Source organism: Candoia aspera, chromosome 3, assembly GCF_035149785.1.
Source record: "Candoia aspera isolate rCanAsp1 chromosome 3, rCanAsp1.hap2, whole genome shotgun sequence".
Taxonomy (NCBI): domain Eukaryota; kingdom Metazoa; phylum Chordata; class Lepidosauria; order Squamata; family Boidae; genus Candoia; species Candoia aspera.
In genome coordinates, this window is record NC_086155.1 from 39,055,449 (window position 1) to 39,079,131 (window position 23,683).

Sequence of the window (23,683 nt, forward strand, 5' to 3'; positions counted from 1 at the left end):
TCAGGGGTAAAAACTGTGCTTCTGAATTGAAGCAAGCCTTGTACATAAACAATTCTCTGCCTAGTGCTGTTCTCAAGATTAAAAAGGGCCCATCACTGAGTAACACAAGAATGAATGAAACTGGGTCAGAAGTCAACACATTTTTCAAATGAAAACTGAACTCCATCAACATCTAAGTGGTCAGAAAGATTATTTCTCAATTGCCCAGTACCAAGTGGGGGAGGATAATCTGAGTTCTGCTTCAACACATTTGATATACATACATACATACACATACACACTCTGTATAAAGAGATACATATATATATATATACACACGAACACATATATACACCTCTACATATACACATACCTCCTGTACATGTATGACATCAAGCTGTATGCTAAGAGTGAATGAGACACTGACTCATTGATCCACCTGACATGGATCTACAGTGAGGACATTGGGATGTCATTCGGACTAGAGAAGTGTGGCCGGGTGGTAGTAAAGAGAGGGAAGGTAGTTAAGACTGATGGGTAGTCACATGGGAACCACAATGAGGAGGCAAGGAAGACAGCAACATCCAAGTACCACCAAAGGATAAGGCAGGTCCTTATCAATGGGAAGAACAAGATCCATGCCATCAACATATATGCCCTGCCAATCATCAGATACCCTGCCGGCATAGTGAGCTGGCCAAAAGAGGACATGGAGGCTGCTGATGTGAAGACCCGGAAGCTCCTCACAATGTACAGAGGCTTCCACCCCAAGTCCACACCCAGAGACTGGGGATTTTTCTCTCTCTCTCTCTCTCTCTCACACTCACACACACACACACACACACTGTATGTATGTATGTATGTATGTATGTATGAATTCCCTTCTCACCCCTATGGGTGGTATGTGTCTTCCTCAACCTCGGGTCCTCTACCAGAGGCCTAGGAGTTTGAGGGTTCTGCACAATATCTTAGCTGTTCCTAGCACTGTACTCTTCTAGACAGAGAACTCTGATGTTGTTCCTGGGATCTGTTGGAGCCAATTTATTCCCCACCCATCTCACTCAGAGAGCGACTGCCAGGTTGGGGAAGGAAACAGAAAATGGGCAAGCACTCTCATTTAATCTATTGTTTTCTTCTGAATCTTCTATATTCAACTTGGCTAACCAGAGGTAGATACAAACTCCATTCCAGCACTATGATAATAGGGGAGAAAAATAAACCCTCTTTCCCCCTTGTGGTGGTTCTGACTGATTCAGGCTGGGGCCTCAAAGGAGCTGAGCATCAGGCACGTTGCATATGATGTTTTAAGATAATATTCCTCTGATTTCCCCCCACCATTCTTTTTTCCTTCAGTATAGTATTGCAACAGGATATAAGGAAAAAGGAATAAAAAAACCCAATCCTCTGCTATTTTATTCCCTGCAAAAAGAGGATAAAGCAAGAAAATGTTGTAACTAATACAGAAATATGATGCATATAGTTAATTCTTGTAAACTTTAATAAATTTAGTACAAAAATGCAGTAGGTGATAAAATCTGATAGACTTGAAAATAACAAGGTTTTGACGAGTTTCTCCTCTTTCCCACATCCTACCCCCTCCCTAAAGTTCTTCATAATCTACCATTATCTTGATACTGAAATCTAATCATTCTCTGAAATATCAAACATATTTCAATTACCATTCCTCAACTCTACACTACATGCGTACACATGCACTTGTTCTCAGCATTACAAATGTGCACACACAAGAACTTAAGAGTAAAATGAATATATGCTTAATTAGATCATTATTAGTAACTGCACAGTGAATTTCTATTGCATTATTAGTTGTCTAAGCAGGGAATTTTGTGAATTTTTCCTGAGAAATAGCAGGTATGGAGATCAAACAGATTTTGGCTAGTCATCTGCTCTGTCAATCCTACAGAAATGTTCAAGAATGCAGAGTTCACCAGGATCATGTTTAGGACAATACTAGTCTCAATGCTCATGTCTCCATTCTGGCTCCACTTGCTGCTGGAGGTAACTCTCTTGTAAGCTGTTATCTGCAGAGAAGATAACTAGATGAAGAGGCAAGTGGATGGATAGAAAAAAAGAAGGAATTCTACTTGTTGCCCTTGCACTGACAAATGAGACTTCCTGAACATTTAAAGGGGTGTGCTTAACCCTTATTTTTCAAGATGCATAAAGCTGCTATGCAGAAAAGTTAAGAGACTGCAAATGAGGTGGATTTTGGCTGAAGATTAGTTTTCAGTCTATGTAATGTATATAAAAGAACAACAAAACCCCCTAAACAAAGACATTACATTCCCCATCCCTCTAAAACATTTGAGGTAAGCCATGTGATCCTTTTCGTTCCTGCTGATCATGGAATGCTGAGAACCAGCAAAATCTAATCAAATCATGCCAACCCCATGAGCCATCAATGCTATCACCAGCCAACAAACAAGGAAGTTGAAAAATCATTATTCAGCCAGTGTTCTGCCTTCCAAGCAAAGATGACTCTAGGGATAACAAAAATCTTCTCTCCCCTGTATCAACACAGGAGGGGAGGAATTGCCAGCCCTAATCCCTAATCTGTCCCCAGCCCCCACCCTATTTTGCAAACAAAAAAGTTGGTATGATTTTTCATTCAGTTCATTCTTACTGAGATTAATACCACAAAGATTCTTGCTTCATGTATACTGGACATCTCAAAAAGGGTTGATTATAATTATTGCACAGTTGAGTAGCAACTCAGGAATTAGAACACTGACTTGTGTCAATTGTTAAAAGTGTTGCAATTTACCCTGCATTTAACAGGACTGTTAATATAATTCTAGAACATATTCAGCCCAGGTAGGCTGAGGTATCCATTTTTAAGGAATATTTCCACCAGATCAAAGTAAATGTTTATTTCATGGGGTGGGGAGTGTTCCCTAATTCCTATTTGTTCTTGGCTTCCCTCAACTTAAAGTTGTAAGGCTTAACATCCCCCCCACACCGTTTTTCCTTAATTTGAGGATTGACTCTCACTCCCATCCCCAAGTCCATTGCCCTGAAAATGAAAGAATTAAGTTGGCTCTTTTTTCAAATATCCAATGAATGACTAGCAATTAAAGCTTGCTTTCAATCACTGCAGCCCCTTCCTTACCAGTTGGCTCAGCATCTAAGTTCAGAGAACAGAACGCTGGTACGAGCATGTCATCCTCAACTCCACTGTGTTGGTATCCTCGCCAAGCTTTGTGGCACTTGCAGTATGCCAGAAACCTGGGGACATATTTGAAGTATTAAGGCAATTAAGGCAAATCAGAAATTGTAATGGGATTCAGACAGTGATAAAAATAGGATACCTTTACAGGTGCTCCTTGCTTAACAACCATTAGTTTAGTGATGGTTCGGACTTATGATGGTGCAGGAAAAAAAAACTTATGACCGGTTCTCACACTTACAACTGTTGCAGCGTCCCCACAGTCACATGATCACAATTTGGGCACTTGGCAACCAGTTCACATTTATGACCATCACAGCGTCCTGTGGTCACATGATCGCCATTTTCAACCTTTCCAGCCAGCTTCTAGCAAGCAAAATCAATGGAGAACTGTGTGATTCACTTACGACCACATGGTTTGCTTAACACCCACAGTGATTTGCTTAATAGCCACTTCAAAAAAAGGTCTAAAATCAGGTCAGATTTGCTTAATGACTGCTTTGCTTAGCAACTGAAATTCCTGTCCCAGTTGTGGTTGTTAAGCGAGGACTACCTGTATACTAAAAAGAATACCTGTCCACAGTGCTGTGAACTATTTAAAGGAAGTGAGGCAAATCCGGTATATGAGATTACAAATGGCAAGGTAAAGGTAAAGGTTTCCCTTGACGTTAATCCAGTCATGTCCGACTCTAGGGGGCGGTGCTCATCTCCATTTCAAAGCCGAAGAGCTGGCGTTTGTCTGTAGACACTTCCTCCGTGGCCATGTGGCCGGCATGACTACACGGAACACCGTTACCTGCCCACCGAAGCGATACCAATTAATCTACTCACATTTGCATGTTTTTTTCGAACTGCTAGGTTGGCAGGAGCTGGGACTAGCAACGGGAGCTCACCCCGTCACGCGGATTCAAACCGCCGACCTTCCGATCGGCAAGCTCAGCAGCTCAGCGGTTTACCCCACAGTGCCACCACGTCCCTAAATACAGGCTTTATGAGACTTACCAAGCTGAAGACTGTAAAGATAATACTGGGTTATGTAGCTTTTTCATGTTCATAAAAAGTATAAAATCTAGATAAAAATTGCTTTCTACTTTCCATGTAGCACCTGGCATTGTAACTTAGCAATTCTCTACCTAGGAACCTCAAGGAATCTCTAGCACTGCTTATTCAGCTGTGCCTCTGATTCACTGTAGAAGGAAAAAGAATTTTGCTGGCTGCTTTCTCAACGGCTGGTTCAGAGATAATGGGAAAAGACATGAAGATTAAGGAAACTGGAGGCCAACACTTACTCATTCCAGTATGGATCCTTGCTTAGCGTAACTGGATTTCCTACAATAATCAAGAGTGCCTTAGCTCTTGTAATGGACACATTCAGGCGCTGAAAATGAAAAGGAGAAGTGACACAAAGAGAAAAAGTTAACAACTTAGCTCACTGGGAAAGAATTCTACATGTCCCACTTTCAGGTATGAGATACAGACTTCATAATTGACACTTAGAGATGATAAGTTTCTTTAACTCCCATCTCATAACAGAATTTTCTTGATATTTCTAAGGACCAGCCTTTATCTGTTACAAAAGCACTTCAAATAGGGATTCCATTCCCAAATTGGTGAATTTTGCATACCTTTGGTCTGGAGCTGGACTAACAATGGGGAAACCAAAGTTCTAGTCCTGCCTTCGGCACAAAGCCAGCTGGGTGACTTTGGGCCAATTGCACTCTCCCAGACCTGGGAAGAATGCAATGGCAAACCACTTCTAAAAATGTTGCCAAGAAAACTGCAGAGACCTATCCATGTAGTTGCCATGAGTCAAGACAGATTCAAAGGCACCAAAATAAATAAATTTTTTAAAAAACCCTCACTATATGGTATAGAAGGCAGAGAGAAGGAAGACTAGAACTGAACTAAGGATCTCCACCTGGTGGTATAGAAGAGTCAGGAAACTCCTACTATGCAATGTAATGCAGGCTTCAGGCTATATTAGTCTTCATTTTAAAATGCTTTGATAAGATAAATCAAACTTTGCTTGTACAATAAATCTGTTTAAAGAAAGTTGTAAAATATGTCAACTGGTGAAACTCCTGCATAGAGTATACAGAGTCATGCTCTAAAAGAGCTACGCTTACTACAGTCTTACTAGGGCTTATGTAACTGGCTTTGGGGTATCAACCCAGAGAAGAGAATGTTGTTAATCCTTTCCTGCAATTCCTCCTGTACTTCCAGGCCAAACTGGGGCTATTGAAAAATGACATGGAGATGGACGAAATGTACATGCTATACACTAACCTATGGTTTATTTATCCAAGGTTTCTTAAACCACAAATGGCTTGGTCACACGTTAAACTGTAAACAAGTTTACTAGACAAGGCTGGGTTCGCACAAAACACAAACAAATAAATTACATTTTGTTACAGCTTCTCTAGTACCTGGACTGTTTTGGTCCCATAAAAAAGAGAATCAGCCCCAGATGTGCTAAAGATTATACAAGGTCATTTTTGGTCAGTACCTTGGGATTATTGAGGAAACCAAGGTTGAACTCTTCATCTATTCCAAAGTAATTGCTGTTGCTGCGTACCGTTGAAATGAGCACCACACGCCGCTCCTGGCCCTGGAATTCCTCTACAGAGCCCACCTGTGGCGCAGAGACATAAAAGAATAGCAGCTAAGATACAGAAATTACTGAACTCCAGAGTGGTAAATGGGCTAGCAGGGAGCTTTTTTCTTTCATTAGATCAGGGTTTCCCAAACTGTGAGGTGTACAGGTGGTCCTTGCTGAACAACCTCTCATTCAGCGACTGTTAGAAGTTACGATGGCACTGAACAGGGGGGGCTTACGATGGGTCCTTGAAGTTCTGGCTGTCACAGCTTCCCCATGGTCACGTGATTGCAATTTGGGCACTCAACAACCGGCTTGCTTTTTACGATGGTCGCAGCATCCTGCAGTCATGTGGTCACCATTTGCAACCTTGACCTTGACCGTTAACAAGCAATGTTAACGAAGAAGCCAGCAGGAGGTCACAAATGACGATCACATGACCAGGGGACGCTGCAAGCACATGGAATTCACTTAATGACAGCAACTGGGTCTGTCTCAAGTGCCTTTATAAGTCAGTGCAGTCATGTGACATCATGCTTTACAACTGTGTCACTTAGCAACGGAGTTCCCAGTCTCAATTATCATAGTTAAGGGAGGACTGCCTGTACCTCCCTTGGGGAGGTGTGAAGAATGTTTTAATACATTGTTACAATAAATCCACCTTTCCCTAAGTTTCATTGTACTGTTTTTATTGCTCATTTGTGTTCATTTTGGTGTTTGGACTTTTAGGGGAGGTGTTTAAGATTACACTAAAGGGAGGTGTGATGACAAAAGGTTTAGGAAAGCCTACATTAGATGGAAGAGGGAAATAGGCTGCTCTCATCAGAGTGCTGCAGTAGTTCCTGGTAACTGAAGGATCTTTTTTTTCCAAAAGAGAAAGAATCCAGCTCATTCTGTGCATGCATTGTTATTGCAGCATTTTAAGTCCTAACAGGTCATGCCAGATGTAGCTGTAGGACATAAGAGTGAATAATTACATGAAATGATCACAGTCAAGGCTCCCTTGGCCCAGATCTCACCTTTAGCTCCTTGATATTCATCATGGACTTTAATTTCAAATTTATGGCCTGTCTTATCTTCTCTACCTAAGAAGAGAGAGAAATCAGTGTTTCGTGGATCCTTAGTCTGATTATTGGTTCTCAGAAGACGGATGAAATCTTTGCAATGCCGACTTTTTCTTTAAGGAGAGTTTATGGACAATGCAGATGTGCAAAACTTGCCTTTTTTCCTTTATCTCAAATGAAGTATGTACATGTCCAGGCAATGCTTTCTTTTTCAGTGTTAAATGCTGGGAGTGAAGGAACCAGTACAAAACAATTATCTTTTAACTTCCAGTCCATAAACATCTAAGCATTTTTCCTGCAATACTGAAGTATAACTCCTTTAGGACTATAGTATGTTTTAGTATCTGCTACAAAAATACCTAATGCATGCTGTTATATGGCACCGTAGTATATGCTATTCAAAGCATACATATGGAGAACATAAGGTATAATGTAGGATACCCAAGTTTATGTGTTGCAAATTGTCAAAACAAATCCCATGTTTGAAATAACTGACAGATGTGTGATGCATTTCTGATGCCAAGGTTGGTAGGCTGTAATTCATCTATGTTACAGATTACATCCTCCTCAAAATCATGGGCATGAAAGCAGCTGAGGAAATTTCTGGTCACATAGACAAAGGACTTCTGACCATGTGAAGAAACTCTGGGTCTACAGCTGCTGAAAGAAAAGAGTCTAGTTTAAACAGTTGGAACTAGAGAAAGGTCTCACCTGCTTCCTGTATGGGGAGATGACACCAATGTCTTTGGGAGCAATTTTGGGATGTCCTCTCTTGCCCTTTTCCAGAAGTTTCTTGAGATAATAGATCAGCACGCTAATCTCAGCAGTATTAAAAAACGAAGGGCTCTTCTCTTCCCGCTGGTCTTCCCCACAGACCTCATGGAAGATGATGGGAAATCCCTGCAAGAAAAGTAGGAGAAACCGCCAGTTCTTCTTCACAATGCACGTAGGTGATTATGCAGATGTGGTCCTGTTCAATGCCTGCAGCTCCTCACCTTAGCAACCAATTCTTCCCAATCGCAGTAGGAATCAGTAATTAAGCTGTCAGCACACACCTGGAGCTTTTTATCATAGAATTTTTCATTGGGGAATTCGAGGATGGCAGCATGAGACCTGGGATTGAAGACTGAACTTTTAGCACCTAAACAAACATGAATAGCTTAAAAGAGAGGATGGCTAAGACCCTCTTTCCTTTATCCTCTACCACAGCTTAGAACCTGAAGGCCCTAGTTGCCAGTTCTTGCTCTAGGCTTTCTAGATAGAATGGTCAAGTCAAGTCTATCAGAGATAATCCCCATCTACAAAACTGGAAAAGTAGGGCCTTCCTCATAAGCATATTTGCGGAGAATAAGAAAAGTATAGGATAGAACTTTGTACGTGAAATGCACAGTGGCTTTCCATATGTAATACAATGTTCTGAGATTATGTGCTAAAAAGCTGCATTCATTCCAAGGCACTTATATTTCTCCCTATCTGGGTTCAGACAACACATTTAAATGGGTCAACTGAAGTTGTACCTGTTCCATTTACACAACATGCTAATCTTGGTTAGTTTGTTGTAGCTGAACTCAGTCTGATTAGTTTATGATTTAATGTAGTATGTGAATTGAATCCAAATAATTCAGAAACTAAGTTAAGCATGCAGGGGAAACCAAGCTCTGTGTTTTTGGGTGAACAGAGAGTTTTATAAAAGCTACACGATTTTGGTCACCGAGGCACCTACACTGTTACCTGATGATTTTTTTTTAACAGCAAGAATATTGTACTTAACAGTTAGCAGTTCTTCAGTGTATCATTTGGACAACCCTCTCTTTACATGCAGTTTTTCCTTTAAAAAGAAATCTCCCTCAGACCATGGGGCACAATTATTATTTTAAAATATCACTGGGAAAGATACAACATAGAAATCCCACTTATTCAACCAATGTCACTGAGAGATTTGCAGCAAAGCAAAACCTAGTTTTGATTTTAACAGGTAGAGACCATCAGACATACTAGACCTTTTGTGCTCTACCTGTTGCAATTTCAAGTTAGAGCATGAAGCGTACCTGTAATTGCGCAGCAGCATAGTGACAAATTTTGGGTTGTAGGTCCCATTCCTCTTTTGGTACAATGAGTTGTCCCGCATCAGCCGCTCCAGCAAAGAAAGCTCTACAAAAGGAAAGATGCCTCACAGGCATTGTAAAATTGGAGCTATTTGTCCTCCTCATCTTCCCTTTCTTAGAGCAGTACAACAATCCAGTCCAGGGAAAAATCCCAAAGGCTGGTTGCTACTAAGAACAGAAACAACAAGATGACTGCCACTCAGAGCAATACAGCATACTGATATTATTTCAGCCAAAGTAACCACCCAAATAACTTACCACATTCTTGGAACATTTTGAGGGAATATTTGAAACAATCTTAAACTACATAGGTAGAATTTCTTCAATTCACCACACTGCTCATGTCCTTTGCAACACAACAACCACACCAGAGACATCATGAATTAAGTCTAAAGACAAACTGAAATGGGGTTCATGGAAGACAGAAGATTCCGCACAGAGCTTTCCTTTGGAACAAACATCACCAGCACTATGGTTATACAATGCCCATGTGAGAGTTTAATGGCTTTACTTTCTTTACTTCTTTTCTTCACATTTAAGTAGCTGTTTTCCACCATATAAATTGCTACTATAGAAGAACATGACTTCCTTTTACTTACCCAAACCATACTTAACAGCCAGAGGAGACCTCAAAATTGGTCCCAGCTGCTGAGGATCCCCTGCCAAAACCAGCTGACCTCCACTGACATTTGTCTCTGGGTCCATCATGGCAAGAATACCTAAAAGAGAGAAGGAAAGGGCCCAAGCTGTTTGCTTTGTTAGCCCTTTCTTCTCATTTTCCCCCAAAGTTTACTAGGTTGCTTACTTTAATATAAAAACCACTTGTATTAAAACATGTACTGTACATGGCATAAAAGAGATCAAAATTAAAAAAAAGAAAACTAATAAATAATTAGAGCTTATAAGAAGTTAGAATGATGAAATAAAAAATAACTAAGCAAACAAATAGCCTTTCAACTTACAGCAGAAATATATTACAGTAAGAACCCCCAGTTTCCATTTGTGGTTTGTTCAACATGGTAAGCAACACAAAGACCATGCCCATTTACACACCACAGCTAGTAAGTATTAAACCTAGAACAGATAAGCTCTACATCTGTCCAGAAGATGCTAACAAAACATGCTGGATGCTTCTGGAAAGCTTTTTATACACACACAACTGCAATTCAAAATGTTCTGTATCTTCAAGGGCAGAACATTAAGATATCTAGAAATGGGCTTCCACTGCCTTCCCCAGGCCTCTGTCTTCCTGAAACACTGAGACTACTGGAAATTCTGGAACTGCACTCCCAAACCTCTGGAAAATGCCAGATTGGGAAAGTCTGAGTTAGTTGACAAGAACCAAAGCAAAGATACATGGCAACTATCTCACTGCCTGATGGGTGAACCAAACATTTCCATTCTGTTCCACTGAAAATCAACATGTTAGTTCTCTGAAGAATAGAAAGAGATGCAAAAGCTACAGAAAAGCCATTCCTCACCTGAAATGGCAATCAGGCACTCTGGTTCCACAGCATGGCCACTCTCATCAATAAAGACATGAGAAAAATGTCCCTGAGGGAAATCAGCTGCAACCAATCTAATTAGAAGAGATACACAAAATATCTGAGCATGTGCAGAAATATTCAACTTCCCAGGAAGAGCACCATTACCCTAGGTGCCTTCATCCATGTGTGAAAATGGCCTTTCCCCCTAAGTGATATGAGAACTTTCTGCATGAAAATAAAATAAATAGAATCTCTCCAACTATTCATCTAATTTTGGCATCCTCTACCTAGAAAATTCAGGGAAGTATTTCATTTCCTTCCCACCTCCCAGCTGTCACGCTGGCCAAGAATTCAGAGAACTGGGATTCTTGTTTATTTTGCAGGAACCACACTGGAGAAGGCTAGTCTAATATTATTTATTTTATTAAATTTATATACACTGCATCTCTTCCAGGCGGCTTCCACATTTCCTCCTCCAATATTTTCCTCCACAAAAAAACCCCTCCCGAGCAGTGTTTCTCAACCTCAGCAACTTTAAGCATACCGAGTGGGGAATTCTGGGAACTGAAGTCTACGCATCTTGAAGTTGCTGAGGTTGAGAAACACTGCTCTAGAGGACATTAAGCTAAGAGAGAATGATAGGATCCAAAGTCACCCTCAGTGAGATTCCGCTGATGTAAATGAACTTGAACTTGTATCTCTCCCATTATTATCTTATTACTATCTTAGCATCTTAACCATTACTATCCAAGATCTCAACCTCTTGTAGTACAGGTAAGCAGGAATCTGAATTCAGCCTGTTACATCCCTGGAACACATTAGGAAATTATTTATACCACAGAAGAATGGCTAGTGTTCTATTTTTTGCCTAACAACATTCCAGAAAACAAACCAAGCACAGATCCATTATCTCAGCTCATGTACTTTCCTGAAGGTGGGGGTACTAACAGACAAAGAACTTTTAACTGTCTGCCTTTGGATCTGTTTCCTGTCACATAGCAACCAAGAAAATCTCACAAATCTGTCCATTTTTTGTATTTCAGCAAATACATATATTTTTAACTATATGAAATAGTGCCTTAAAAATATACTTTCTCCAGATGTTGGTGAATTATAATTCCTAGCATACTTGTTGAGAATAATGGGATTTGTACAACTTCTGAAGAATATTAACCCTTGTTAACCATTTAATTCTTATGTACATTTCAGAGATCAATGGATCATTGCTTTAAAAAAGTATGTTGAGAATAGGTGGCTTACTAAAAAGCTAATTCTCTCCCATCTTAGCTAATTACAATATACTTTTCACACCCCAGAAGTGAATACAATTTTTAAAAATTCAAATTTCATTTTCTAATGACACAGGGAAAAGGATTCCAACTTGAATATTTATATAAATGACTAACTTCTCCCAAATCACTATGCCCCTCCGTAATAATTTCATAATCAATTTCCCACCCATCCTTAGTGGTTATTTTTGTATATGGTCTACCTTCCAGCTGTCGTCAGGGTGGTGATGATGACCTGGTACCTTTGCAGTTTCTCCTTGCTTGGAAATATAGGGCAATTCTGTGCCTCATCCCAGTTACAGACAGGCTAGAAACAAAAGCAGGCATTATAAACCACCCAAGACTGGAGATCTATTCCTTACAATTTTCTCAACCCAACCCAACCCAATTTTAGATGGTAGACATAAGAGAATGTTACCAGTTATTACCCTGACAGATCTGAATAAAGATCTTAGCCAGAACAGAATGCTTAGCTGGCAGAGAGAACTAAAATACACCTTAATCTCCTCAGGGACTGTACGGTAATCCCTGCTGCTCGCATTCATCCTGTAGATGCTCCTTTTATCCAAATGTGTCATGAGGCGCTGGCAGAGAAGGTCTGAGGCACTGTTGGAAGGAGCACAAGCAAGCACATGGGCACCCTTAATGCACTTCAGCACCTGAGTAGGACAAGAGCACAAATAGCAGCTTTTTAATTGACCAAGAAAACCACATTTCAAGTCTTGCAGGAAGCTACCTAGGGATCATGCAAAACACAACTGGGTCTCCACAAGATTCCTGGTTTAGGAATGTATTCAACCAAGACTTCTTTGCTCCTCCCCAATCCACTGCACACTGCCATTATTATAACTAGATTTGTGACAACAGTGCATTCACCTGTTTGATGGCTTCCACTACAGTGACTGTCTTGCCAGTACCTGGAGGCCCAAATATAAGATATGGGGCTGGTCTGGAAATCCCTGCCACCACCTGATAGATAGCTTTCATCTGCTCCTCATTCTTCTCCAGGCAGGAATCATATGGGCTGGAGGGTAGAGATAGAGAAAAGAAAGAAGATGTAACAAAGCCCAGGCCAAAAAGCAAAACTACTCCAGATTCATCCTATTAACAGATAGTCCTCTGTTAACTACAGTAATTGGGACCGGAATTTCATCACTAAGCAATGCAACGTGCGAAGTCACATGACCGCATCACTTAGCGATGGCATTCCTGCTGCCATCGTTAAGTGAGAATTGTGGGTCATTAAGCAAGGACCTCCTCGCGATTTACTGCTGGCTTCCAACAAGCAAAGTCAATGGGAAAACCGGCAGGAAGTTGAGTCCCAGGTGGCTTGCAAGCAGGCCAGCGGGCGAGTAAGTGGCTGCTGTTGTGCTGTGCGAGCCAGCTGAGCCAGGGGTGGCTGCTACCAGGGGCAGGAGGGTACACAAGCCACCCTGTGCTCCACCACCCCAGTTGACCTTCACCATCTTCTTCTTCCCGCTGCTGACAAGACATGTCTGGCCCACCCCTTCATAAGGCAGCTGCTGGCCACACGAGGCCTTCTTCCTGAGGTCATGCCCAGCTTTCTCACATGGCTTCAGAAGGCCTCGTGTGACTCTGAGAAGGCTGGGCATGGCCTTAGGAAGAAGGCCTTGCATGGCTAGCAGCTGCTTCACGAAGGGCCAGGAGCACCTTGTCAGCAGCAGGAGGAAGATGGCAAAAGTCAGCTGTGGGCGGGAGGGGCAGTGGAGTGCAGGGCAGCCAAAAGGGCAGAGATGGGGGTAAGATAGGCAGATGGAGGACAGAGGAGAGCCAGTTTGGTCTAGTGGTTAAGGCAATGGGCTGGAAACCAGGAGACAGAGAGTTCTAGTCCCACCTTAGGCCTGAAAGCCGGCTGGGTGACCTTGGGCCAGTCACTCTCAGCCCAACTCACCTCACAGGGTTGTTGTGGGGAAAACAGGAGGAGGAAGGAGTATTTGGTATGTTCACCACCTTGAGTTATTTATAAAAATAATAAAGGTGGGATAGAAAATAAATTTAAAAATGGGGGAGTTTAAGCGCCCCTGTAGTCCATAAATGCGGGCAGGCTGCCAAGTGCCCAAATTTGATCATGTGACCACAGGGGCGCTGCAATGGCCATAACTTCGAGGACCAAGCGTAAGCACCATTCATTCAGCGCCATTGTAACTTTGAATGGTCACTGAATGAATGGTTGTGAAGCGAGGACTACCTGTATTTGTATGCAAGTCAGCAGCAACTTTTTAGTTATGACAGAGTATCTTAGGTCCCTAAGGATCTTTCCAATGGGTGAATGAGGTTTCACTTATCACATATGAAGTGGTGCACAACGGGACAAAAAATCCTGCCTTTACATAAATGCTGATGAGATCTGAGCTAGTAGTAAGTGATGAAGAGGATCTAGGTTATAAGGGCAGCTCACGGGAAATACTGACCAATATGCGACTACTCTGTAAAAGGTAGATTCCATATTGAAGAAGAAACAAATAGAGAACAATCAACATCACAATGCAGAAATCTATGCTGCAACTATAGCTGGAACACTATGTACAATATAGTAGCCTAGTCACCACACTTCAAAAAATGTTGGAGCAGAAAAAGACACCTATCCCTTGTCCTGGCCTTGCTAGACTAGATGGCACAATTTCCCTAAAACCTCTGTGATTTTTAATTCAGAAAAAGACAGTAGAATTATTGGCTTCCGGTGGGGAATGGCGGACTGAACAGCTGTGCCCGCAGGCTAAGCGGGAGGAGCTGACAACACAGCAACTTTTTGGGGGCTCAGGCAGGTTTTCCTGAAGCCCAGAAATGTTTTCTGGATAAAGGAGAACACCTAGAATCATCCCATTTGTCCTCCGGACAACCGCTTGTAGCCAGAAAATTGCAAACAGTGTTTCACGTTCGACCAGTAAGAGCTTTAGCTGGGAAGCTGGCTTTCTTTGTGTTTATTGTTATTTTTGGAATTACTTTTTAAAAATTCTTTAAGCTTTGGACTTTTCCTTCCAAATATTAAAGAGAATTGAGAGTTACAGTTGTCTTCCTGCTATTATTTTTGTATTTAATTCGAAGATATTAGCATTTTCCTACACATTGAATCGGATTATTTGACCCTTCAGCTTTCTGTTTCTACTTTCCCTTAGGAACTACAATTGTAATTAAAATTATTCAACCCCATTGCAAATCAGCAAAATGTACAGACTTTCAGCTGTTTACAATGAACAAATGAAACAAAAGCAATTGAAATAGCTCAACACAACCAATGTTTCAAGTGGTGTCCTCAAATTCAACTGAAAACGCAACTTATGACTTCTCCAGTCTCAAAATTATTCAACCCGCTGAACAAAATCTGTCACAACAGCGTACATACAGTATGCAAAACAGGTGTTGTCTCAAGCACACCTGATGCAACTAATCAAGGGCTTCATTAGTTGCACCAGGTGTGCTTGAGCAGGAACACATGAAATACCCGAACTGGCTAGGGGTTTGTTGAGTGTCACGTCTGGCTGCATGTTAGAAGTACAGTATGGCTAAGTCAAAAGAATGGTCCAAAAAGGTAAGAGAAGAGATCATCGCCCTTCACAAACAAGGAACAGGATACAAAAAGATAGCGAAGGCACTGAATGTTCCTAGAGACGCCGTTGGAAGCATAGTTCACAAGTTCAAAGTTAAAGGAACAGTGGTTACACTACCTGGACAGGGCGGAAAAAGGAAGCTGTCAATGTCTGCAACCAGATTTCTGAGAAGGCAGGTGGAGAGAAACCCTCAAGTGACTGCAAAAGACCTGCAGCAAGACTTGGTGGCAACAGGCACTGAGGTTTCAGTGAGCACAGTAAGGCGCGTACTAAACACAGAAGGTTTCCATGCTAGAACTCCAAGACATACACCACTACTGACCCAAAAGCACAAGAAAAGTAGGCTCCAATATGCTCAAAATCATATAAATAAGCCACACAAGTTTTGGGAATCTGTTCTGTGGAGCGATGAAACGAAACTGGAACTTTTCAGCCTGATGGATCAGCAGTATGTCTGGAGGAAGAAGAATGAAGCATATGCTGAAAAGAACACTCTGCCTACAGTTAAGCATGACAGTGGCTCGGTGATGCTCTGGGGCTGCTTTGCATCCTCTGGCACTGGAAACCTGCAGCGTGTGGACGGTAAGATGGATTCATTGAAGTATCAGGAAATCCTAGGAGAAAACGTTATGCCATCTGTAAGGAAGCTGAGGCTTGGGCATCACTGGACCTTCCAACAGGACAATGATCCCAAGCATACCTCACATCCCACTAAGGCTTGGATGCAGAAGAATTCCTGGAAGATTCTACAGTGGCCATCACAGTCACCTGACTTGAACCCCATAGAAAATCTCTGGTGGGATTTCAAGAAGGTGGTTGCAGCACGCAAACCCAAGACTATTACTGAACCGGAGGCCATTGTTCATGAGGAATGGGCTAAGATTCCTCAGGAACGCTGCCAGAAGCTGGTGTCTGGCTATGCATCTCGTTTGCAGCAGGTCATAACAGCAAAAGGATGCTCTACTAAGTATTGAAGATGCTTGCCATGAAGGGGTTGAATACTTTTGAGACTGGAGAAGTCATTAAAAGTTGCATTTTCAGTTGAATTTGGGGACACCACTTGAAGCATTTGTTGTGTTGAGCTATTTCAATTGCTTTTGTTTGCTTTGTTCATTGCAAACAGCTGAAAGCCTGTACATTTTGACAATCAACCTGATTTGCAATGGGGGTTGAATAATTTTGATTACAACTGTGTCTGCTTATCTCACTTTTGCTTTTGTAAATACATTTCGGAACTTTTCCGTATCTTCGACTTTTGCTGGTTAAGTTCCTAGAGGGCGTCATAATCTACTGCGTGAGACATGAAAGATTTTAAACAGATTTTTTTCTGACTTCCACCAAGCTTTTATGCAAGATATTCAGGACACTGTGGAAAATATGAGATCTAAAATGTGCCATCAGGTTGGGGATGTGGTGGATAAAATCGAGGAATTCAACAGTGATAGAAATATTTCTCCTAAGAGTGAGATTGGGATTTCTAATGAGATGCTGGATGAAGATTGGATAGTGGAGTTGCAGAAATTTAAGGGAGAGAGGGATCTGCAAGCAATAAGTGAAATGGACTTCCTGGTGGAATGCCATGAAAAAGAAGGAGTCATTATGTATGGGAGGTTTTTTGAGGAGAAGCTGGAATTTGGAGAGGGGCGGGAAATTGGGCTATTTGATTTTTTCAAGAGAAAAGCTCTGTGCACATTGTGGGGATATGTGAATGTTCTCGTTTATTTTGAAGTAGGATAAGGATTAAAGAATGTTTATCTGGTTTGCTTTAAGGGTTTGACTGATGTTAACTCTTAAGTATAATGGCAGACTATCTATCTATCTATCTATCTATCTATCTATCAATCAATCAATCTTTTCATACCGCCCATCTCAAAATGACTCTTAATTTATGTGCTTTTCAATTTGATTTTAATTATAGTAGACAGAAATGTATAGACTACTAGTAGGAAGGGAATAATTAAATATGTGTTATCTTTTAGGTGGGGGAAGTTGTTTAGGAGGTCTATATGATTATAGACATTTTTGTATATCCTTGCTGTTAAAAGTTGGAAGCCCCATTTTTTTGTAATCTTCAAAAAAAAAAATCTCTTGTGTTTTTATACCTTTTTAGTTTCTTTTTCTTTTTTGTAGTTTTTTTGTTTTTTTGTAGCTTTTATCTTTGTCTTGAAACTTAGTAAAATTTTATATAAAAGGAAAAAGATAGTAGAAGTTACTGGGGGCAGGAGGGAAGAATGATACATAAGCTCATAAAATTATGCATTATGTAGGAAAAACAAATTCTCTCTCATTCAAAATATTAGAATCCAGAGCTATCCAATGAAGCTGACATTCAGAATGGATAAAAGTAAGTATTTCTGCATATTACTTCATTCAACAAGGCTACCGAAGAGGTGATCAGTGGTGTAACAGGTATTTGTAATTGTTGAACCATTTGCTGTGGAACATAAGTAGAAGTTCCTTCTCAGCTTCCCACAGAAATCTGGCTAGCCACTGTGGCAAGAGAAAGCTGGACTATTTGGCCAGTTCATTCAGCAACATTCTTCTTGTGTTCTCCTTACCCATTGGCATCTTCTCCCTGCCTCTCTTGTCCCTACTCACCAGAGTTTGTGATGGGCAGACAGGAGGGATTTCTCATGAGAGAAGGATGGGAAGAGCAGATGGGACAGTTGACTCTCCTGGGCAAGAATAGCAGCCCGATGCTGAATGCGTAACGGCAGACGACTGAAGGTAAATGTCACATCAAACTTCATGTTATCAACAAACTTATCTCGTAGTCTAGGAAAAGAAAAGGAGGCTGATGGATGTTGAAGAAAACACTGGGATTGCTATCCCAAGACTACACATGCATGTGACACTCAATCTGCACCATTTCTAGTCCCAACTTGTTTATTTTTTTCCTAGTCTGCCTATTCCAAACTCATGGCCATCTTTCCCAAAATAGGAGCCCCATGGTTTACTTCCACATAAACATATTTGCTCCTTTTCTCTTGGCCTCACCCATCTTTTAGAATAACCTTGACCTAAATTAATTTGCTTCACCAGCTGTGCTTCTCAAACTGCTGATCTGTCTATTGCATACAGAAGTATACAAGATTTGGTATTCCCTTGTAATAGCCTTCCTCCAATTTGCTAACAGAAAGTCACTGGCTGGGAATTCTGGGGATTGGAGTTTCAACATATTTAGAGAACACCAAGTTGAAGAAAGCTGAACTTTACCATACACTTCTTGACTATCGGTAATATTAAATTGTTGAGCAACTGAACTGTACAGCAGGCAATATGTTTAAGGCAATGAAGATCCCCATAATCTAGAATTGTCAATTCCTGAATCTTTTTAAGGGCAGATTTTATTTATTTATTTATCTATCTGTCTAATTTGTCCCCGCCCATCTCCTCCCATCGGGGGACTCTGGGCGGATACCATAATCTCCTAAATTAGGCCTGCTGAATGCTACTCCTACCCTTCCAGTCAAAATGAAAGCCTTACATAACTAGCCATGCTGGATTAGGAGCCAGTTATCTCAATCTTGTTCTCATAAAAAAGATCTAACCCTAGGCTGAAGCTGAAGTACTCACTTTTCAGAAAACCCCAGCTTGACTCGCTCCAACTCCACCGCATGAACATAACCTTTATAGAGGGGACCTGGGTATTTCACGTGCCCTTCAACCAAGCTCACAAAGAGATGGTCACCTTTCAACACAGAAGGCCGGTTCTCTGCCACACCAGGCACCTGGAACAAAGAAGCAGGCCAATTGGAGACAAACTGTTTAATTCTCATGTTCTGAGCAACTGAGCTCTTGCATAGGGAAAAGAATGCCTTGTTACACCCAGACAATTGCTTCTACTGGGACAAATTAATTTAAACCATATGTAATTGTTATTTGCATTCATTGTGACATTTGTGTGTGGGGGGGAATCTTCCTAACCTTCTCTTTCATTACAATTCATACCCAATTTTGAATTTAGGGCTTGCAACATATTACTGAGTGACAGTTTAAGTATGCCAAGTGCTTCCCTTTATTGACTGCTTTCTGAGTCTGTCTTTAGCCCCGTCCGTTTTTCTTCTCCTACCGTTTTCAGCATTCTCTTCCCTCTCTTATACTTCTTCAGTGTCCATTCTACCCTCCTTTCTCCTAATTCTCATCTACATGACTTAAGTTTACTTTCCAACAGCTGGTGTGAACTGGAAGCCAAATAACACTCTGTGTGCCATCTGATTTGTTACAGCACGGAACTATGGTGGCTAAACATTTATCTCTAAGTCAGTAGCATGACTCTCATGCTTCACGCAGACCAATTCACTCAGAACGCTTGCAGCCAGAGATCCAGCCTGAATAAGATACTTTAAGTGCAGATACTAAAAAAGCTCTTAATAGTGAAGAAAAACAGCTATTGCAAACTCTAGGATTCTTGCCCTAGGTTTACATTTCTTTTGCCCTTATGCTGTAACGGACTGAGCATCACTTGTTTCTCAAGAGTAAGAAGTTGCTGAATGGGTGCCCTGTTACTGTAACAGAACAGTCTGCTCTCAGGTCCTTTGCTTTTGGCCTCGCCCACTCTAGATCTCACACCTCCATGGAGCTTGCTTTGACTCCACGTGAAGACGACTCTGCTTTTTATCCGTATCAAATGCTTTAACTTGTATGTACACGATTTGGGGGGGGGATGAAAAAGTGAATCTAAATCATCTGAAAAGTGCTAGCAGGGGCATGTGGAGCAGGCCAGGAGATGGTGGTCATGCTACTCTGCCAAGATTCAGAATACATCTAAGTAAGTAGGAAATCACCCGTGTGTGTGTTTATACACACACATATTTAGGAAACATAACTTGCATTTTGTTTAGTAAAATAAACTTTGATATATTTTATATGTGGTTCTGCTATTTCATGGGATTTACCTCTGGGATAGTAATTGTGGAAGGCTATTCCAAACAAGCAACTTCGATTTTTATTTTTATTATATTTATATAATATATAATTATATTTAATTTATATAATATAATTTATATAATATATATTATATTATAAATATAATAAAAATATAGTATAATGTTTATATTTTATTTTATTTTATTTTAATTTAATTTAATTTTGTGGGAGACAGATCCCAAGCTTCCTAATTTTTTTCTTAAACTCACCCATAGTTTTATAAGTGGATGTCCATGCATTCCCCCTACACCATTCTCCCATTCCCACCTCAGGAAGCCTTACTGCAAATCAGCTGCAGCCAAGAAGGGGGAGCAGAGGGGCTGAGGTTGAGCATCAATGCTCTAGCCATTGCATTCACAGAACAAGGATTTCTTCCAGGCTCTAGGCTGTAAGTCACTGACCTTCAGAACAAGGAGTTTCTTATTGTGCTTGTCTATAGACATGCTAACATTGTTCATATCATATCGATGGATGTCCACCTCCATTTGGACCTCTTCCAAGTGAAGAAGCAGACAAAACTTCTTAGAATAGTTGTCAAATTGCAGGGTGGCTTCCAGACTGCTCCTGTTTGGAAGTATATGGTAGCATCCAATCAAACTTAGTCTGTGCACGCCAACAGGAATCACCCCACTTTTCATCAGAAATTCTACTGCAATATTTGGCAGGAAGGGAGAGACAAAACCACAACATATGCCTGCTTTAAAACACCCCCCACTCTATTTGGATGACTCTGGTTACATTGCTGCTCCTTTCTGCACATGTATTCTACTGTTTCATGCAGACAGCCAGTTATCTGAACTTTCCTAATATTTGAAGAGAGGTAAATTTTGGTACTGGGCCAAGACAAACCAATGCAGGTGAGTTGGCAGCTAGCCCAGCTTAATGAGATTTATTAAGTAATATTGGCTGGGTTACCACATAAGATCTCATATTTATTTATTTATTAAATTTGTACACCACCTGACTCTCAATGACTCTGGGCAATTGATAAGGAAAACATCAAAAACAATAAAACAGTACAAGAGTGAGCTAGAATAAAAGATTATACAAACTGGTAGTAACAAAAGCGGACCCATACCACCCAACAGCTTCTTGCTATTCCAAGAGATAGTAAAAGGTTGGCAGTCGAAGAGGGGCAGTCTGAATGTACACAGCCTCCTCTGAGGCACCTCAGCTACTAGTTTCTGAGTTCTTTAAAATGTCGGTCTTGTTGAACAATGCTGGTCCCTCTAAACACTTCAGTATTTCATATATTTAAAACACCTGGATACGTATACAAATATTATCAACAACAAAATCAGAATGAAAAGATTAATATCCCTTTTGAGGACCTGGTTTTACAAGGCAGGATACAAACACACAGGGACTTCAGGGATAGGAAATCTTCTTGGTCCACATTTGGAATTTTAAAGCAAGCTATAAGTGCTTTACCATATGGCTGTTCAAAGTATGCAAAACTTTGAGACAAAGATTTCAACTCAAAATAGCCCAATCTAAGTTCAGAACAGCTGCTGTTCTGACCTTAGTGGAAATGCTCTGAACATGAAACAAGGTTCAAACAGGATCACTGTGAGTTTATAACACTTCCAGGGAAATTAGAAGCTGTGTTCAAATTGCTTTGATCTGTTTCAAACATTCTACATGTTGCTGTACTTCTAATGTTTCCCATGGAAGAGGGGGGGCATCCTTGCCCACAAAATAGCTGCTATGATTAGTGTACTCAAAGGTCAAAGGATGTGTTTGCTCCTCCCACTCTACCTCCCCACCTCTCACCCCACCTTATTTTCATACTTTTTCAACTGATGGGCACATTGACAAGCTGTGATAGAATGTGTTCCTGAAGCAGGGTGGTGATGTGGTGGATTTCAGAGATGCTGCTCCTTCCCAAGAGGGAAGGAGCAGCATCTCTGAAATCCACCACACAAGCACAGCATCATTTGCAGCATGCTGACTTTTCACTTCCATAAGAGCTGGAAGACACTTCAGAGGTAATCTATTCCAACCCTCTGCTTGGTACAGGTTCTGCTAAAGCATTTCAGCCTGATGCTTATCCAGCCTCTGTCTGAAGACATCTAGCATTTACCTTTTTATCAGCTGCATCACACTGGTGGCTTACTTTCAACTTGTGATGTACTACAGTACCCATATTCCTTTCACATGTACTACTGTTAAGCCAGATTGTTCCCATTCTTAATTTTTTATCACCAGAAGCAGGAATTTAAATTTCTCCCTGTTAAATTTTATCTTCTTTGTTTCAGCCCAATATTCAAACCTAGCCATATCTTTTCCTCTTAATTTCTTTCATTGTCATCCTCCTCATCATACACAGCCTACCTGATGCTAAGGTGCCTGTATTCACAGACATATGGGTTACTCACAAGTGCCATATAATCTACCTCTCGCCTAGATTAAACTAGGAAACACAAGAAAACCATGATCTTTAAGAACAAAAGTTTATGAAGTTACACATTAATTCCCACACTGGCCTTCCCATACAAATCCTATTATATGCAGCCAGAATGGGGTGGGGGCTTGTCATGTTCACCATTTCAATGTTCTGTTAACATTGTAACATTTCACATGTCACACCTCTGATTCGTGTATTGCAGGCTTGCTAGTACTTTTCCTTTTCGCTCTGAGTTTTATCTGGCTGCTTAGGAATGTATGTTTGGGTTTCTAACTCTGTTCAAGGTCACGTTCTCAGGCCGATGTGGGTAACGGTTGCTAGCACCTGGGAGGGGGTGGTTGCTAAGATGGGATAGGGGCGGGATTGGTTTGGGAGCAAGGGGTTTTAGTTTGTATTTGGCGCGCTTTTGCTCATTCTCAGCTTTCTCTGTATTTGCACACTATTCTTATAATAAATCAGTTATCTTTAAGCTCTGGCTTGTGAGACTGAGTATTTTGGAGTAGGCAACCATTACAGGGCTGATATAATATACCACAATGAGTCTTGGGAGTCATTAAGCAGGAAAAGAAAAACAATTGATTTTTTTTACATTTATACCCACCTTTCCTCTTGGAGCTCAAGCTAACAAATACAAACATTTTCCCTTATTCTGTTCTCAAAATATGAACAACCCTGTGAAAAACAAGGTCTGAATTATAGCAACTGGCCCAAACTCACCATGAGTTCATGGTCAAGCAAGATTTGTATCCAGGGTTTGCCAAGTCATAATTAAATACTTCAATTACTGCATCACCATGCTGCAATAACAAGATGGGTAGCTACAGTATCTTCCTTAGGACAAAGAGGTAGGTAGAAAGCTAAGAGAATGAGAATTTCTTGCTTAGTAGGAACTTACTTTAGCTGGGCAACCTTGTCACTGGTACCATCACCTTCATTCAGGCACGGAATCAGATCCTTCATATCATTTGGGTATTTGTACTGACCCAAAGGTTTTTGCTCCAGTTCGAAGCGCAATGTGCTGAAAACACAAGACAAGCACAAAGTTGTATGGTATGTATTGAGAAATTAATT

At 40.9% G+C, this 23,683-nt stretch overlaps 1 protein-coding gene across 1 annotated transcript in view; it reads right to left on the reverse strand.

The window, feature by feature from the left end:
* Positions 1-1,459: 1,459 nt before the first annotated feature.
* The window catches only part of MOV10 (Mov10 RNA helicase), a 51,289-nt gene continuing 29,065 nt past the window's right edge, over positions 1,460-23,683 (reverse strand). The window contains exons 6-22 of the mRNA XM_063297423.1: positions 23,508-23,630; positions 20,607-20,769; positions 18,853-19,007; positions 17,875-18,051; positions 12,584-12,731; positions 12,205-12,366; positions 11,911-12,014; positions 10,413-10,510; positions 9,531-9,650; positions 8,875-8,977; positions 7,822-7,939; positions 7,538-7,726; positions 6,782-6,847; positions 5,673-5,798; positions 4,456-4,544; positions 3,110-3,225; positions 1,460-2,021 (exon numbers count right to left, since the gene is read on the reverse strand). Of these exons, the coding sequence (XP_063153493.1) occupies positions 1,957-2,021; positions 3,110-3,225; positions 4,456-4,544; positions 5,673-5,798; positions 6,782-6,847; positions 7,538-7,726; positions 7,822-7,939; positions 8,875-8,977; positions 9,531-9,650; positions 10,413-10,510; positions 11,911-12,014; positions 12,205-12,366; positions 12,584-12,731; positions 17,875-18,051; positions 18,853-19,007; positions 20,607-20,769; positions 23,508-23,630 (2,122 nt within the window). The 3' untranslated portion in view covers positions 1,460-1,956. The remainder of the gene's footprint in view (positions 2,022-3,109; positions 3,226-4,455; positions 4,545-5,672; positions 5,799-6,781; positions 6,848-7,537; positions 7,727-7,821; positions 7,940-8,874; positions 8,978-9,530; positions 9,651-10,412; positions 10,511-11,910; positions 12,015-12,204; positions 12,367-12,583; positions 12,732-17,874; positions 18,052-18,852; positions 19,008-20,606; positions 20,770-23,507; positions 23,631-23,683) is intronic.